General features: G+C 39.6%; 1 protein-coding gene across 3 annotated transcripts in view; it reads right to left on the bottom strand.

Moving 5' to 3' along the window:
• Positions 1–2,001: 2,001 nt before the first annotated feature.
• Positions 2,002–16,209, bottom strand: part of DCAF17 (DDB1 and CUL4 associated factor 17) — a 33,383-nt gene continuing 19,175 nt past the window's right edge. Inside the window, exons 9-14 of one of the 3 annotated variants that reach the window (XM_008138761.3) lie at positions 15,556–15,698; positions 12,116–12,225; positions 8,623–8,710; positions 7,066–7,149; positions 4,769–4,924; positions 2,002–3,160 (exon numbers count right to left, since the gene is read on the bottom strand). In XM_008138761.3, the coding sequence (XP_008136983.2) occupies positions 3,023–3,160; positions 4,769–4,924; positions 7,066–7,149; positions 8,623–8,710; positions 12,116–12,225; positions 15,556–15,698 (719 nt within the window). In that variant the 3' untranslated portion in view covers positions 2,002–3,022. Of the gene's footprint in view, positions 3,161–4,768; positions 4,925–7,031; positions 7,150–8,622; positions 8,711–12,115; positions 12,226–15,555; positions 15,699–16,209 lie in introns of those variants that run through there. The other 2 variants (XM_028140989.2, XM_054723382.1) reach the window with 2 other exon arrangements.

Here is a 16,209-nt window from a genome sequence, read left to right as displayed (position 1 = left end):
AGAGAGAGAATTAGAAACATTGATTAGCTGCTTCCTGCACACCTCCTACTGGGGATGTGCCTGCAACCAAGGTACATGCCCTTGACTGGAATCAAACCTGGGACCTTTCAGTCCGCAGGCCAACGCTCTATCCACTGAGCCAAACCGGTTAGGGCAGAATTACACCTCTTACCAGATTAATATCTGGACTTGCAGAAAGAAGCTACCCTGCTTCACCCAGTCTTGAATTAAATACTCAGGAATGTCACCCCATTATGTTTTATGCTGGGCACTAGCACCTGTTAAGTAGGCAGGCACACGGTGAATGTCTCACACATTAAAGTAGAGAGGAGGGTTAAGGTAGGGCAGGAGGCTATTAACCACAACTTCCCTTCACCCCAGAGAATAACAGACTCACACCTGGCAGGTGGCAGAATGAGCAACTGTACACCACTGCAGGGAGCTGGGAAGCCGCTACTTTTCGGGGAAGCTTGCTATATTATCTCCAGGCATGTGTGTTATCTGTAAATTTCCATATTCTTTGCTATTTGTGTACCTTTTGCCATCTTTTTATCAACCATCCTGTTAACCATCATGCAGCCCACATTTCCACATGATGTCGTAAGTGCCTGAAACTAAGTAGTAGCAGCTTGTCCTTGTCCTTTTAATTGGGGCAAAGCCCTCCTGTTTGCTACATGGCCCACAATTCCCTACTGTCTTCCACAGGAGGTGCATTTCCTGCCTGGCCCATGTGGCATTTGGATCTTGGTCTAGTTTGATTTGGGCAGTGGTGAGACAGTAGGAGTTTCTTAGTAGTCAGTTCAGATCTAGACTAAAAGCACACACCCATACACACCAAAAATAGGATGGCACTCTTAACGCTGTGACCTAAAATTGAAGTTCTCCATAGGATGTAATAGACACTCAATAGTGTCTATTTTGTCCTGAAGAGATATATGATAAAAAAAAAAATAGGATGGCAGTACCATTTTTTGTACCCTTTTAAAAAATGACAGGAATCTCGTTTGTCAGATGCCTTTGTGAGTAGATGGAATCCTTGCTAGCATTTTATCAAAAGAAGGCAATAACTTAAAGGAGGAGGAGAAACTCAACAAACCTCTTTTGGAAAAAATCTGACAGGATTCAAGTCTTAGGACACCCTTTTCTGACACTCCTGGAAACAAAGATTAGGGTTTGTAACTATATCTGCTTTGAAACCCACACACTGCTTTTTTAATTTTCTCCGATATTTTTAATCCCCCTTTTCCAGATTTAAATGAACTGGGCAGGGCCATTTACCTAGTGTCTAATTAGAAGTTTGGGGCTATATCCAGCACATGGCAACTATTCAACCACTTTGTAATCACATCATGCCCCTAAAATGCTCTGAAAGCTTCAAATATTAAATAGTACTATTAAATGTGCATAAAATGAGAATGAATTTTTCAATTAGTGGATATAAAAGTATTCACATTTAATATATGAAGATAGTTTTACCATCTTGCTCATGAGGTAATCACTTCTGCTTTCCCAAATGGTTGTAATACATAGGATCAGATTCACAAAGATTATATTTTTAGCCCACATATAAGTATTTTCCCTTATTCTAAAATGTTACTAATCTTCTTTTCTGTTGCACAAAAGACAGTTTTATGTTTACTCCCTTCACTGCTTTTAAATTTATGGACTCTGCTACTAATTTCTTGACTTTTAGAATAGCTAATACTTCTCCCTCCTCAACCCTGTTGATTATAATAAGCTTCAAAGTTTTCTGCAAGCTTCAAGGGCAGAACAGGGCAGAATTTACATCATTCTTAACATGGGGTCAAGCTAAAACTGAAGAATTTTTATGTAAACCATCCAAGCTAAAATTCCTTATTTTAACCTTAATAGGAATCAGCAATGATTTTTACTGCTATTTTCTCCCCCCACTCCTTTTTTACTAGTTATTTTTTCTTTTTGAGGCTGAATCAGAGAAATGTATGGAACATGCGCACTGCAAGCAACTGGATTTCTCAGACAGGAAGCACAAAAAAATACTTTCTCCTTTTACTTAGGTTGCATTTATTTAACATTCTAAAGAATGACTATCTGATTTCAAGGATCATATTTAGATCAATTTTAACATATAAGAAAAAATACTCATTTCACAAGCAAGATAAAACCAAAAGTTTTTTCTATCTAAGCAGTTAGTTCCCAAGCTACTCCTGGAACCATCTACTCTTCTATAGAGAGCAAAACTGGTACGAGCCAGAATAACTTTACCCTACCGTATTGCCTAAGCAAAACTGGAGGACACACCAACTAGACAGAATGGTGAAATGAGTACAACATTCTTAATAATTAAGCGCTAACAGGCTACATATTAGAAAAAAATTCACTTAAAGTTTGCTTGGAATCTTTTACATTAGTCTATGATAGAAACACAAATAATGAGAACATCAAGCTATGAGAATAAAACAATGGAAGAAAAAATAATTAGTACAAATACAAAATACAGATACATATGTAAGATTTTCTTTTTAACTGTAATGATACATCTTTGGTTCAAAAGTATGCTTTCACATTACAGATCTCATTTCTCATCCTTAAGCAAAGTATGGTACAGAGGACACAGGATTTCTTTATCTTTTGTATTTTTCTTTTTGTCTTTCCCTTCTAGTATTACCAATCAAAATTCTATACTATCCTTTGAGAGCTATGTTAAACACCTCCTCACCAACGACCTTCTCCCCAATGACTAAAATTAAGCTGTTCTCAACATTTTATATTTTCATCACCACCTAGCTAAAATCTCTAAAATGCTAGACCTTTTGGGAGAACATGCTAAAATCCCTTACATAAAATGAAGTTCTCACCACCTTATATGGCAAGACTTTATAGAGAAGTCACAGTCATCTGGAGTTAATACAAGATCTTTTCTGGAAAACACTGGAGAACTTGCTATGCAAATAAAAAGGAGGACTGGACACAGTTGTTGGGGTGTTTGGCTAAAAGTCTCATAAGTTACATCTCAAAATTAACCATTTTCTCACTCTTTTTCTCAACTGCTGTTTGTGGTTTCTTCTTCTTCCCCAGGGTCACACACCATCTGGTAAACATAGCAGCTAAAGACCCTGCTGGGTTTCTGTTCTATGTGGAGGACCAAGTCTCTGTCAAAGTAGACTTCGTGGCTGTATGTCTGCAATGAAAACACAGTCAAATGCAATCTCCTCTTCACTATTTAGAATAGAACCACATCCACTAATTGTCCCTAAAATGTCACAGCACCTATACCAAATACACACTTGGAGGCAAAATAGCTGCCAGAGAAGGTTTATTTTTTTATTATTTGTGGATATGCAGATTACTTACGAGAAAAGCATGACACAAAATGCGAAGAATGAAAAGAGCCCTGAACTTAGGGGTCTGAACACCCAGATTTAATTGCCAACACTGCAACTATTTCACCATGTTTTGGTGGGCAAATTGCTAAACCTCTCAGGTTCTCTACTGATAAAACAAGAATTGGATAAAATATTTCTTATAACTTTTATATTCTACTAGTAGCCCATTGCAGGAAGATTCCTGCAATACGGTTTCCTGCTGCACTCTTCCCCAGGCCCCCCTGCTTTCCTCCCTTCTCCCCGTCCTGCCTGCTTTCCTACCTTCTCCCCGCCCCGCCTGCTTGCTTCTCCGCAGCTTAGCTCCCTTCTGCAGCACTTGGCTTCTTTCTACGCTGTCTTGATATGCAAATTAACTGCCACCTTGGTTGGGTTAATTTGCTGCAAATGATGAGAATTCCTTCTTTTTTATGGCAGCATAGTATTCCATTGGTAGATGTACCACAGTTTTCTGATCCAGTCATCTGCTGACGGGCACCTAGGCTGTTTCCAAATCTTAGCTATGGTGAATTGTGCTGCTATGGTGAATTGTGCTGCTATCTTGATATGCAAATTAACCGCCACCTTGGTTGGGTTAATTTGCATACTCACCCTGATTGGCTGGTGGGCGTGGTTTGGCGTAGCGAAGGTGTGGTCAATTTGCATATTACTATTTTTTTTCCAATTTTTTTTATTAAGGTATTATATGTGTACATATTTTACCATTGCCACCCCCCACCCCACTCCCATATATGCCCTCACCCCCCAGAGTTTTGCATCCATTGGTTATGCTTATATGCATGCATACAAGTCCTTTGATTGATCTCTTATCTCTCCCACCTCTCCCTAACTTTCTCCCTGTAATCTGACAGTCTGTTTGATGCTTTACTGTCTCTGTAACTGCCACCTTGGTTGGGTTAATTTGCATACGCACCCTGATTGGCTGGTGGGCGTGGCTTGGCGTAGCGAAGGTGCGGTCAATTTGCATATTACTATTTTATTAGGTAGGATAATACTCAGAAGAGTAGATAAATGCTTCTAAGAGTCCCTGGCAGCACTGCATTCTTAGACATGGTCTCTATTAAATAACTGTGGGGATTCAATACAGTAAATTTTTATTTTTTAAAATATTAACAAACTTTTAAAATGAGAGAAAACCAAGGACTACGATAAGGAAATAGACAACATGTCTCAGAAAAAACACAAAGTTTTGTCTTTAAGGCCTCTGGTAAGGTGACATCCTCTACTCCCTAGGGGAAGAAGTCTTAAGAAGTACTCATTTTGTCCTACATGTAGTCCAGTAAACTCTTTCATGTGGTCATTGGTCTAGGTGAACTTGGACTGACACAGAATAGAAACATCTGTTTCAATAAATGCCACCTATAAAGGGAACCCTTACAACTTTGTACTCCATGAACTCTACTCACCACATCCCATGACTCCACCAGTGGAATGCTTTTAAGTAAAGTTCCATATTCATTACAGTGGAAATCCAGGTGAGCTTTTCCTTCGGCATCTATTTGAGTAACAGCTACCACAGAAAGCAAATCCAATTCATCTTCATAGTCCACAATTTTGAAAGTCTTGGGGAATAGACAGATAAGGCAAAGGAAAAGAAGGACAAATCCAGTTATCTAGTTAGGATTACCTCTATATTTGTAGTTTAACTATTCTACTACTTATGAAAATATGTAGAAAAAAAATGAGTGGGTGGGAACATAGGGAGGAATGTTTCTCTACTTATATGCCTAGTAAAACACCAGTTTCAAGATTTTCAAGACTTAAACAGTATCCCACAGATTTTGACAAACAGAACCAAGTCTATGTACATCTCAGCCAAACTATAACTGAAATTCTCTATTATGAGCAAACCAGAGCTTCTCCAAACTCAAAAGAGGTATTCAACTGCTGTCTCTGAGATGTGTTCACTGGTTCCCAGAAACAACTACTAGTAAATATATAGAGCCCAGTTCTGAAACCTGAAGACTGCCCACTATGCTCGGAAGGTTCTTACAACAGAAAAAACAAGTCATTTCAAGAAGAACTGATAGCCCATCATATACTATTTAGGATTCTATTTGTCATACTTTTTTTTTTTTTTTTAATCTTTCTTGGTTCCTTAAAGCAAGCAAGCAAACAAACAACAAAATTGCTGCTTAAACTTGAGGAAGGATATTTAGAATTGAAATCCAACCCACAAAACAGGAGTAAGGTAAGAGATACGGGTTAGATTAAAGATGGTAAAGACTCACGGGAGGAAAACCTAACTCCAGAACCCCGGGAGGAAAACCTGGGACTCCAACAGCCTCGCAGGGAAGCAGACCCATGCCCAGCCATCAGGGATGGCCCAGAGAGATGTCCTGGCAGGCACAGCAAATTTCTCTTAATCACCACATGCCAATCCTCCACTTACGTCTGATTAAACCGCTTGTTAACCCATTTATATTTTCTGCCTTTACCACCTATGACATACAAATTTACATAGATTTATTACCCGTGGTTCCTTTTCATTTACTTTTTTGCATTGATCTAAACTTGGTCAAACTTCAAAGTTTGGGTGTGCTTTTAGAGATTTTAGTCACAACCCCTTTCAAGTTTCCCTTTCCAGGCTAAAAGTTTTTGTTTTCTCATCTCATGATGTAGAGTAGCCCTCTTTGCTACTACCTCCTTCCCCTTAAATTATTCTTGCTACTTTTGGGTAGTTTTGTGGTATGTCTTTCTTGACTAGTTTTTTATACAGGATAGGGAGCTTTCTGCTTTGTTCTCAACAGATTTCCTTGGTTCAAAAGAATAAATATATATTTTTTCTTTTTTGACAGTACCCACATACTGGGCCAATTCCAACCTATTTTTAAAAATTTTCAAAAACTACCCTTATAGGGTTATTCTAATATTTCTACCTAGAAATAGTACACAAATAATATAGTTCTGTGGTCTTAATGGATTTAGTATTTATGCATTGGTTTTATATTTGCAGCATGGTAACTGTCAGTTGATTTCAAAAGTCCTTCCAATGCCTCCTTAAAAGAAAAGGATAACCCATTGGTGTGGCTCATTGGTTGAGTGTCAACCCATGAATCAAGAGGTCACTGGTTTGATTCCTGGTCAGGGCACATGCCCAGGTTGCAGGTTTAGTCCTAGGTGGGGGCATGCAGGAGGCAGCTGATTGATGATGTTTCTCTTTCATTGAGAAAATCTATCCCTCTCCCTTCCTCTCTCTCTGAAATCAAGAAAAACAATAATTTTAAAAAAGGATAAAAATGTATTAGCTCAGTGACTAGTAATGTCAAGTTGAGGCCAGAGGATGAACTGATTTATGATCCCTCTCCCCTGGCCCATGAACATAAACAAACATAACCATGTCTAGTAGGTAAAAAAATAAGGTTAAAGCTATAAAGTTAGAAGGAGAAAACTCAAGACTTTTCTAAGAGATTTCCCTCTAAAGTGTCCACATTAACAAAACAATACAATAAGCTAATGGTATTTTCAAGTTATTTCAGTCCTATGAACCTTTCTGGAAATAAAATCTTATGAATAATTCCAATCTGAAAAGAGAGGGTAACAGGAAAGCACTGGTTGAAATAGTATGCACAGTCTTACTGACTAAGCCTGCAAGGAGCTCATCCCCAATCTCTACCCCAGGGTCCCTGTTGGCCAAAATAATTTAAAACCCACAGGGCAAGTACACACTAGTTCGGTTTGTTGTCTCTGGCTAGAGTATTACCTCTTGTTCTGGGTCATCATCCAGAAGATTAAATTTTTTTTTAACCACCCGTCCAGATGCAGTAACAGTGGGTAAGTTTTCATTCTATCGTATGGAGAGAGAAAAAAGATGTGACAAGTCCTTGTATATGCAGTTAATAACAAAATTAATTAGCAAATTTGGTAAAACTAACCAACCCTTCTCTAACATCCATAATTCTCTCCTCAACTAATAAAATTCTGAATCAGCTTTTTTATCCTCTAATTAGTAAATATACTTGCTACTGTAAAGTTTTTAATGGATAAAACACCAAAACAGGCAAAAATAAATACGAAGGTTACAGATTTGCTACTTCACTCGCCCTTCTGACTCCGCGTTGGTATATAATACAGCAAATAGAGTGGATCTGCTTTTGGAAATTTCCCTCTGCATGATTTCCTTCATATTCTTAATTTATATGTTAAAGGAAATGAACCAGCTGGAGTCAAAGCAATGAATTAAACCCAAAGCTTGATAACTCATCAATAAAAACTTAAAGAGAAACCCAGAAAGGAAATAGAAATAAGCAAAAAATACTCAATATAGCCCTGGCTGGTTCAGCTCAGTGGATAGAAGGTCGGACTATGGACTGAAGGGTCCTGGGTTCGATTCTGGTCAAGGGCACATGCACAGGTTGCAGGCTCCATCCCCAGTAGGGGGTGTGCAGGAGGCAGCCGATCAATGATTCTCTCTTAACATTGATGTTTCTCTCTCTCTCTCCCAAATCAATAAAAAATTTTTAAAAAATATCCTATATAATAAAGAGGTAATATGCAAACTGATCATCACTCCAACACACAAGATGGCTGCCCCCATGTGGACACAAGATGGCCACCACAAGATGGCTGGCAGGGGAGGGCAGTTGTGGGCGATCAAGGCCAGCAGGGGAGGGCAGTTGGAGGGGACCAGGCCTGCAAGGGGGGGCAGTTGGGGGCGACCAGGCCTGCAGGGGAGGGCAGTTGGGGGCGATCAGGCCTGCAGGGGAGGGCAGTTAGGGATGACTAGGTGGCACAGGAGGGCAGTTGGGGGCGACCAGGCCTGCAGGGAAGGGCAATTGGGGGTACCAGGCCTGCAGGGGAGGGCAGCTGGGGGCAACTAGGCCAGCAGGGGAGGGCAGTTAGGGGCAATCAGGCTGGCAGGGGAGCAGTTAGGCGTCGATCAGGCTGGCAGGGGAGTGGTTAAGGGGTGATCAGGCTGGCAGGCAGAAGCAGTTAGGGGCAATCAGGCAGGAAGGCAGGCGAGTGGTTGGGAGCCAGCAGTCCCCCAGATTGGAGAGGGTGCAGGCTGGGCTGAGGAAGACCCCCCCCCCCAGCACGAATTTCGTGTACCGGGCCTCTAGTATTCAATATAATCAATTTCCTCCAGATCTCCTATGTACATGGGGTTAAGACCAGCTATCCACGTAGACAAAGTGAACAGACTTTTATAAACTTGTGCTGTTCTTGTCAGCCACACTAAAGGGCAAACACATCTGCACTATTCTATTCCTACATAGAAAGACAGTGATACACACAGGATTTTAAAGTACTCCTGACTTACTTTGTTCTCCCTGTTGGCCAAAATGACAAAATCTTCAGAGATCTGATGTTGGCCACTATTATTTTCTATTTCATTTAGCTTTAAAACTCTGAAAAGAGAAAAAAGGATTCTAAGAACCTAAGACTTCAACTCACCATCAAAATGTCAAAGTTGAACTAGTGAAACTCAACAAATGAAAATTATAGTAACAACAGTGAATTAGTTCTCTCCTTCTGATTAGTCTGAAATACTAACGTCCATTTATTTAGGTGTCCATAAACTCTTTCAAATTCAGGGATCTTGTTAAACAGAAAATGTAGGAATGGTGACAAGTGCTACTGAGGTAGGTAATGAGCATGCTCAGGCTTAAGCCATCTTCCAAACTGGCTTAATGAAAGTTACTTAAAAAAAAACCACACAAAACCTCATCTCTGCCATCCTGCAACAGGTCTTTAACGTTTTGACTTTAACAATGGCATTATAGTACAGGCATACCTCGTTTTATTGCTCTTCACAGATGTTGCTTTTTTTTACAAACTGAAGGCAAGACCCTCCACCAGCAAAAAGATTAAGGCTCATTTTATTGCAATACTTGCTTTATTGCTGTGGTCTGGAACTGAACATGCAATATCTCTGAGGTATGCCTGTAGATATTTGCATTTTTATTTCTGAAGATAAAATGAGATATCAATGAACAACACTTGAAGTTAATTATAAGACAGACTGGATTAGCAACTATGCTTGAACTAAGAGTTTTCATGAAAGAGTAATATTTAAGAACTGCAAATGACTCAATACTTTTCTTTTTTCTTAGGATTATATTTAAAGATTAAAGATTTGGGTTTTCTGAGTGATTTCCTTGGATCAAGGGAAAATAAAATAATTTGCTCACCACCCACACAAATCTGTTCACACACCAGCAAGCTTCAAAAGCACAATGTTTTCAAAGCTTAAAGTCTCAAGCGAAGGCAAAGAGAGCATAAGGAGAAGCAGCTAAGTGGCCAGGAAGAGCCAGAGGCCTTAGAGTTTGCCAGAGACAAAGAAATCAGATTAATTTTAATTTACTCAATTAGCTATCTTAATTAGTGCGGATATTGTATAGTGCCTATCTATTAAAACCTGGCAAAAGGGCACATACTCTCTGTGGACTTTATTTTCTTAAACTAATATTGAGAGATGGGTGGTAACAAACATTAAAAGTAAGGTTTAGGAAAGCTGAGCCACAGTTTTTATAACTTTTTGTAAAAGTTCACAATCGTATTTCATTAAGTCCAGTCATCCTCCTTATAATCAGTCCAGAGAAGCAGACTAATTAACGTGGAGCAGACACTCCCTTCTTATTCACGAACACTCCCTGAGCACCTTAGTCTGGGCTAAGCACTGTGCTCAGTGCTGGGATTAGAGGCGTCAGAAACACAGACTCTTTCCCTGTATTTATGGAGCTCATGATTCAAAGTCTAGATATTTAAACAGATATTCATACAAATAATTAGTTAAAATTGCTCTAAGTGCTACAGAGGAAGATTACGTAGCCAGTGCAGTGAAAAGAAGATGAGGAGCTAATCTAACAAAGGTTTCAGGAAAGGACTCTGTGGAAAAGGGACATTTAAGCTCAGGCATTAAATATGAACAGATAGTAGGTAGAAGAATAGCTAAGGGAAGCAGACTCCAAACAGAGGGAACAGGTCCTCGCCTTTCTGAAAAGAGTATGACTGAAGTAAACTGAGTCAGAGGAGGGTCTTTCAGACCATGCCAAGAGCAACAAGAAGCCATAAAAAGGTTAAAGCAGAATTCACATGGTCAGGTTTTTGTGTTTGTTAATGTTTCTAAAAATCACTCTTAGCTGCTGAGAAGAAAACATACTTAAAAAGTGCAAAAATGGATTTTTGGAGTCCTGTAAGTACGCTATTAAATTACTATGGTCCAGGCCAGTGATGACAATGGTCTGGCCAAGATGATGACAGTGGCCAAGGGCAGAAAGAGGCAGATTTAAGAAATATTTAGTAGCAAAATAAACTGTATTGACAGAGAGAGAGAGAGAGAGAGAGAGAGAATATAGACATGAATGTTTAAGTATATGTACCCTGATGAAAGACAAGGTCAGAAAGTGCCAAGAATGATTCCAGATTTCTAACATGATCTTAGGTGAGAGATTTAGGCTAGGATAACATTTTTGGAATTTTGTATACATGATCTTTGAAGCCAAGGGAATACAGAATTCTGGAGAGAGAAAAGAAGAGTGAGAAGACCAAGTCCTGAGGACATCTAACAAAGTTTGAGTAGAGGAGCATGACATATACTGAGAAGGGCAGATCACAGAGAGGGGGACACATTTAGGAGAACTGTGGTGTCAGAGAAGCCAAATGAAGAGGGTTTCAAGGAAGGAGAGGACAACTCTTGGAAGATGTGGTTAACAAGGTTTATTTCAAACAATCTACTATCTCTCCTACAGTAAGACTATTATTTAGAACAAAGACAAATCATCTTTGTTCTCATTAATCCTGGAGAACTAAGACCTGAAGAGGATGAGCCAATCTGCCATCTTTTTTACTTATATATCATCCACTGAAGAACTTACTCAAAGATAATATTTACAAACAGTAATGACGAGGCTGAGGGAACAGTCAGGTTTTCCAGATGTCAGTCTCTGAGGAAGCACCCTACAGGCAGCTAATTATTTCCATAACTAGAGGCCCAGTGCATGATTGAATCATGCACGTGTAGGGTCCCCTACACGCTTTCGCTTTCGATCCCGGGGAGCTGGGTGCCTGTCCGCTGGTGCACCAGGCGCCGGAGGCTTCTGAAAGGCCTGGTGCCTGAGCGGAAAGGCATCCAGCTCCCATGCTTTTGCTTTCGATCGCTGGTGCACCAGGCCTTTCAGAAGCCTCAGGCGTGGCGGAGGCTTCTGAAAGGAACTGCAGCCTGAGCGGACAGGCACCCAGCTCCCACGCTTTCCCTTTCGATCGCTGGTGCACCAGGCCTTTCAGAAGCCTCTGGCGTGGCGGAGGCTTCTGAAAGGCCTGCTACCTGAGTGGACAGGCACCCAGCTCCCATGCTTTTGCTTTTGATCGCGGGGAGCTGGGTCCCTGTCCGCTGGTGCACCAGGCCTTTCAGAAGCCTCTGGCGTGGTGGAGGCTTCTGAAAGGCCTGCTGCCTGAGCGGACAGGCACTCAGCTCCCCCACTTTTGATGGTCCGCGCAGCGGGACATCAGCTCGCTGCCGCAGAGGCCCCTTCTGTGCCGCAGCACAGCCATGGCGCAGACGCTGAGCTCGTGCCGCTGCTGGCGACGCAGCTCAGCGTCCCGCCGGCCCAATCAGCTACCCCGGCCACCCCGAGTCCCGCCCCCCCGCGCCTCCTGGCCAATCATGGGCATAGCGAAGGTACGGTCAATTTGCATATTTGTCTATTATTAGGTAGAATTTGCTCAGTAGTTAGCTGGCACAAAAATAAAGATTCCAGTCAATGCTACCAAAAGCTACTTTTAATTTTAAAGTAACTAATGAAAATACTCACTTGACCTGATTTGGGCCAACATGGATTATTCTTCCAGAAGCATCAGGATGAAAATAGATCCAGTCTGATTCTAGAGAACAACATTCCATTTCTTGGATCCCATTTTTAGCCTGAAGTTGGGGAAAAATATTGAGACTAAAGATTAAAAGAAAGGAAAATATTTTTTTATTTTTCAAATCTAACAGCAGTGACAGATCAGTAAGTCAAAGGTACAGGGAAGAGAAAATATTAACCAGTTGAACTGGGATGTGTATAAGGGCTGAGTTAGGACACTCAAACTTGAGAAACCCAAAACATTTAAATTCAGAAATCTCACAGATTTACCCTGTACCACACATTATACCTCACAAAAAATCTCTTAGTTACCATATCTCAGGCACACCCAATTTATGTCAGCATCAGATGTTTTACATTCATTATTTCATTTGATCTTACAACATTCAAAGCATATTTTATCTCCACTTTATGGGTGAGAAAACAAAGAACATAAATCATTTGCTCAATGTTTAGCATCTACTAAACAGCAGATCTGACTCCAAAGTCCATGGACTTTCCATTCTCTAACCTTGCCATAATTATGCTCATGCAGTCCCCTCCCTTCCCCATCCCTAACAAACCGTCACTCAGAAGAGTGGATACATGAAAATAAACACGTAACCAAACCTAAAATCTCAGACACAGGTCATATGATCTCCTTGGACAAGCCAGATATTAAACTTGAATGCTGAGGAAATGGTCTAATACTGCTTAGCCTTTAAGACCAGTGGAGACATTTATTTTACAGTAATCTATTTAAACATTAAAATAAAGATAAAGACACCTCCATGATATGTTATCACATATGCACATAAATGTGTTTTGCTTTATACACAGGAGCGCTGGAAACCATTATCAGCATGAATACTAGTACATTAACTTCACTAGCTTTATCTAAGTCATTTAAATTCTTTAATTTCTCCCATTTAAAATAAAATAATACCATCTTTACTATTTCACACTCATGAAAGTTTGTGAAATAGTACTGCATTTATTCCAGTAGCATATATTGACAGCATGCTATGTTTTAGGTGTCACACTAGGCGTTTGTACTTGAAGTGAATTGAACATAATCCTTGCCATCAAGAAGCCCATAATCAAGCGGGGAGGCAGAGAATAATAAGGCAGCGTAAAAAACAAAGTGATCAAGTATTCAACCCAGGTGAGCACAATTTCAGGAAGAAAAAAAGCTTAAACTGAGCCTTCCAGGATGAGCAGAACATGACTAGAAAGAAGAGAGCAAATTCAAAAGCACAGAAGTATTCACCTACTTAGCGTGTATGTGCGTGAACACGAGAAGCAACCAAAATTAAATGAAGGAAAATAGTGTCCAGTCATGAGACAGGAGCAGGAGGCTGGGGCTATGTCACAAGTGCTTTACATGCCATGCTTTTCTAAAAATTTGAATTTAACACATTTTATGTATCAAGTTAGAAAATGAGTTTTAATTTTCCAGAATTTAATAAATATCCTGATAGGAATGATGTTATTATTACATTTTATAAGAATATCAATGCAATTAAGCAGCTTGGTTGCAACCACTGAAATTAATGTGTCCATGATGGCATTAGCTCCAGATACTCCTTCAATATAAAATATGTACATACTATACATATCTTTCTTTAGGAGATTATTCTCTTTATTATAATATCTACAACACACAAAAGAAACATCAGATCTCTGTATTAAACACTATGCAGTATTATCAACTTCGTAGTGTTTATTATTTGTTCAAATGCTAGAATTTATTTATTTCAAATGCTAGATTTTAAAGCACAGTTAATTAGAAGGCTCTGACACATGTACTGAATTCTTCAGTTTGGATGCATATGTGCTTTGGGATTATCTACTCTTCCGACTGACAGGTGGAAGGTAATGGGCAAATGCATCATTATGTCACTGCAATAAAGCTATCTAGCAAAAGGATTGAAACTTCCCCTGGATTTGGCAATTATTTATGAATATATTAAAATACAGATTTGACTAAATGTTATAATCTTAATCAATTATTACAGAAGGAGAGCCCATGCCAGACATGCTTGATATGGATATTGAAAGCCATTTTACACACACAAACACACACACACACACACACACACACGAAAGAATATGTATTATCAGTTCTTATGTAAGAAGAGTATGTACTAAATATCCACAATGTGAACTGTGTAAGGTTGGGCTGGAAGAAAAAGTTAAATAAAAAAGAGATATGCGAGGTCCTGTCAGCTGAAGGATGTTCTCTGGTTGGGAGGTGAACAATCAAACCAGACTTGTCATGGCAGGAAACTGCCCCTCACGAATGCATCGTAAAAGAGGATGTCACTGGGCGGGGCCAAACAGGAGCTGTTATATGAGGTATGGGAATGAAAAAACAGAGGGAACCATAATCCTGCAAAAAGAAAACCAGAAGACACTGTACATAGTGTTCCCTGGTGGCCACCACATCAAGGGAAATAGATAAATGAACCCAAGACTGTGCTGATCTTCAGCATGGTAAAAGGTGACCTGTACTCTAGAAGCCTCTGGGCCCAACAACAACTGAGCAAGATCCTGAAAGAGATGGGTGTGGAATAAGCTGAGCCTGCCTCAGAAAAGTTCATTTGATTTATCAAGAGTTCCAGAAATAAACAAAACTAAACCAGCAATATAAAACAAAGATGGAATGTGCACTCATTCTTTTGCACTTACCTCAATCACTGTACTTAACAGACAGCATCTAATTTATCTACATATTTGTGTGTATTTTTTGAGAGTGTAAGCAACTTGAGAGAAGGAATTGTGTCCCAGCCATGTCTGGCACACAGTTGGCCCTAAATGATATTTATTAATTGGTAAACCAATGCTTAAATCATTTTTTAAATGAAGAAAAATAGATTTAATGGATAGAAATTTCTTTTGTCTTACCATGTACCATTTTTTTTCCTATTTTGCCATAAATAATTTAAGAATAGCCTTGAAAGGTCAAAGTGTTTCATGGCTTACATTATGAACACCAGAATTTTACCTGGTTCTGTTCTGGAAAGCAAAGAGCAACAAACCATGAAAAAGCAGAACCAACAAAACATTCCACCAGCAATTTCAGAGCCAGCCTGAACATATTTCATTGATTCCCACCATGAAGCTTTTAGAGATGATTTGCATGGGATCCCCTGCTGGGAGATTGGTAAGAAAAAACACCTAAGTAATCTCTGGTGCCCTAAGAATTTTCAAATGTTAATGTTTTTAAATTCCAGGCAGGGCACACAAGCTTTTGCTATATTCTTTGTACTCCTCTGTATTACACATTATTCACAAATTAATACAAACAAAAAGTAACTCAGGAATGTGAACCTATTAGAGAAGCAGAGAAAAAAGAATTTCTGATACGAATTTACTACTAAAAGGTCTGATCACTCATGATTTACCAAGGAGTTGTCTTTAAGGGCACAAATATGGAAAACTCCTTTCTGTTTCTTCTTATTAGGTGTGATGATGTAGTGCCAAGGGTGGCCTCCAATCTGAAAGGCATTCTCCAGGGAGGACACCTCAAAGAGCAGTGGTGGCGTGTCTGTAGACATGGGCAAAAGGAATTTATTAGCTTTCTCTGTTCTGGTAGCTTTGGAACATTCGTTAACTGAGTTCAACCTTTCTTTGCATGCATCATCTATGAGTTTCCATTAATGAAAAATTACTGTGTTCAAGAAAATAAAAAACAATCAGGAAACAGGCTTATTGCTAAGAAAAGAGAAAGTTGGTAGAAACAAATGTTAGGCTATGAGTCAACCTTCTAGACATCTGTTTTCAGGGTAAGTGTGACCTGTAGTTGAGTGGAGATAAAAGTGGGCTGAAGGTGCTTATGATGGAAAAATGACAAAGTACAGCCAATAAAAGCAGCTGCCATTTACTACGACACATCTGCCATGTACAAGACTGGGTTAGATACTATTTCCAACTCTCAAAACAATCCTGCAAGATAATTAGGTCTAATAATTCCTTCAAATGTGAGGAAGACATCTTCCATAATCTAGACTAACAGGTTAAACTTACCAAACCTTACAAGAGAGTCCTGCTTAGGATTT

This window comes from Eptesicus fuscus, chromosome 11 (assembly GCF_027574615.1).
Source record: "Eptesicus fuscus isolate TK198812 chromosome 11, DD_ASM_mEF_20220401, whole genome shotgun sequence".
NCBI lineage: Eukaryota > Metazoa > Chordata > Mammalia > Chiroptera > Vespertilionidae > Eptesicus > Eptesicus fuscus.
Note: the sequence above shows the minus strand (reverse complement) of the source record. Positions and strands in the feature narration are given on the sequence as shown.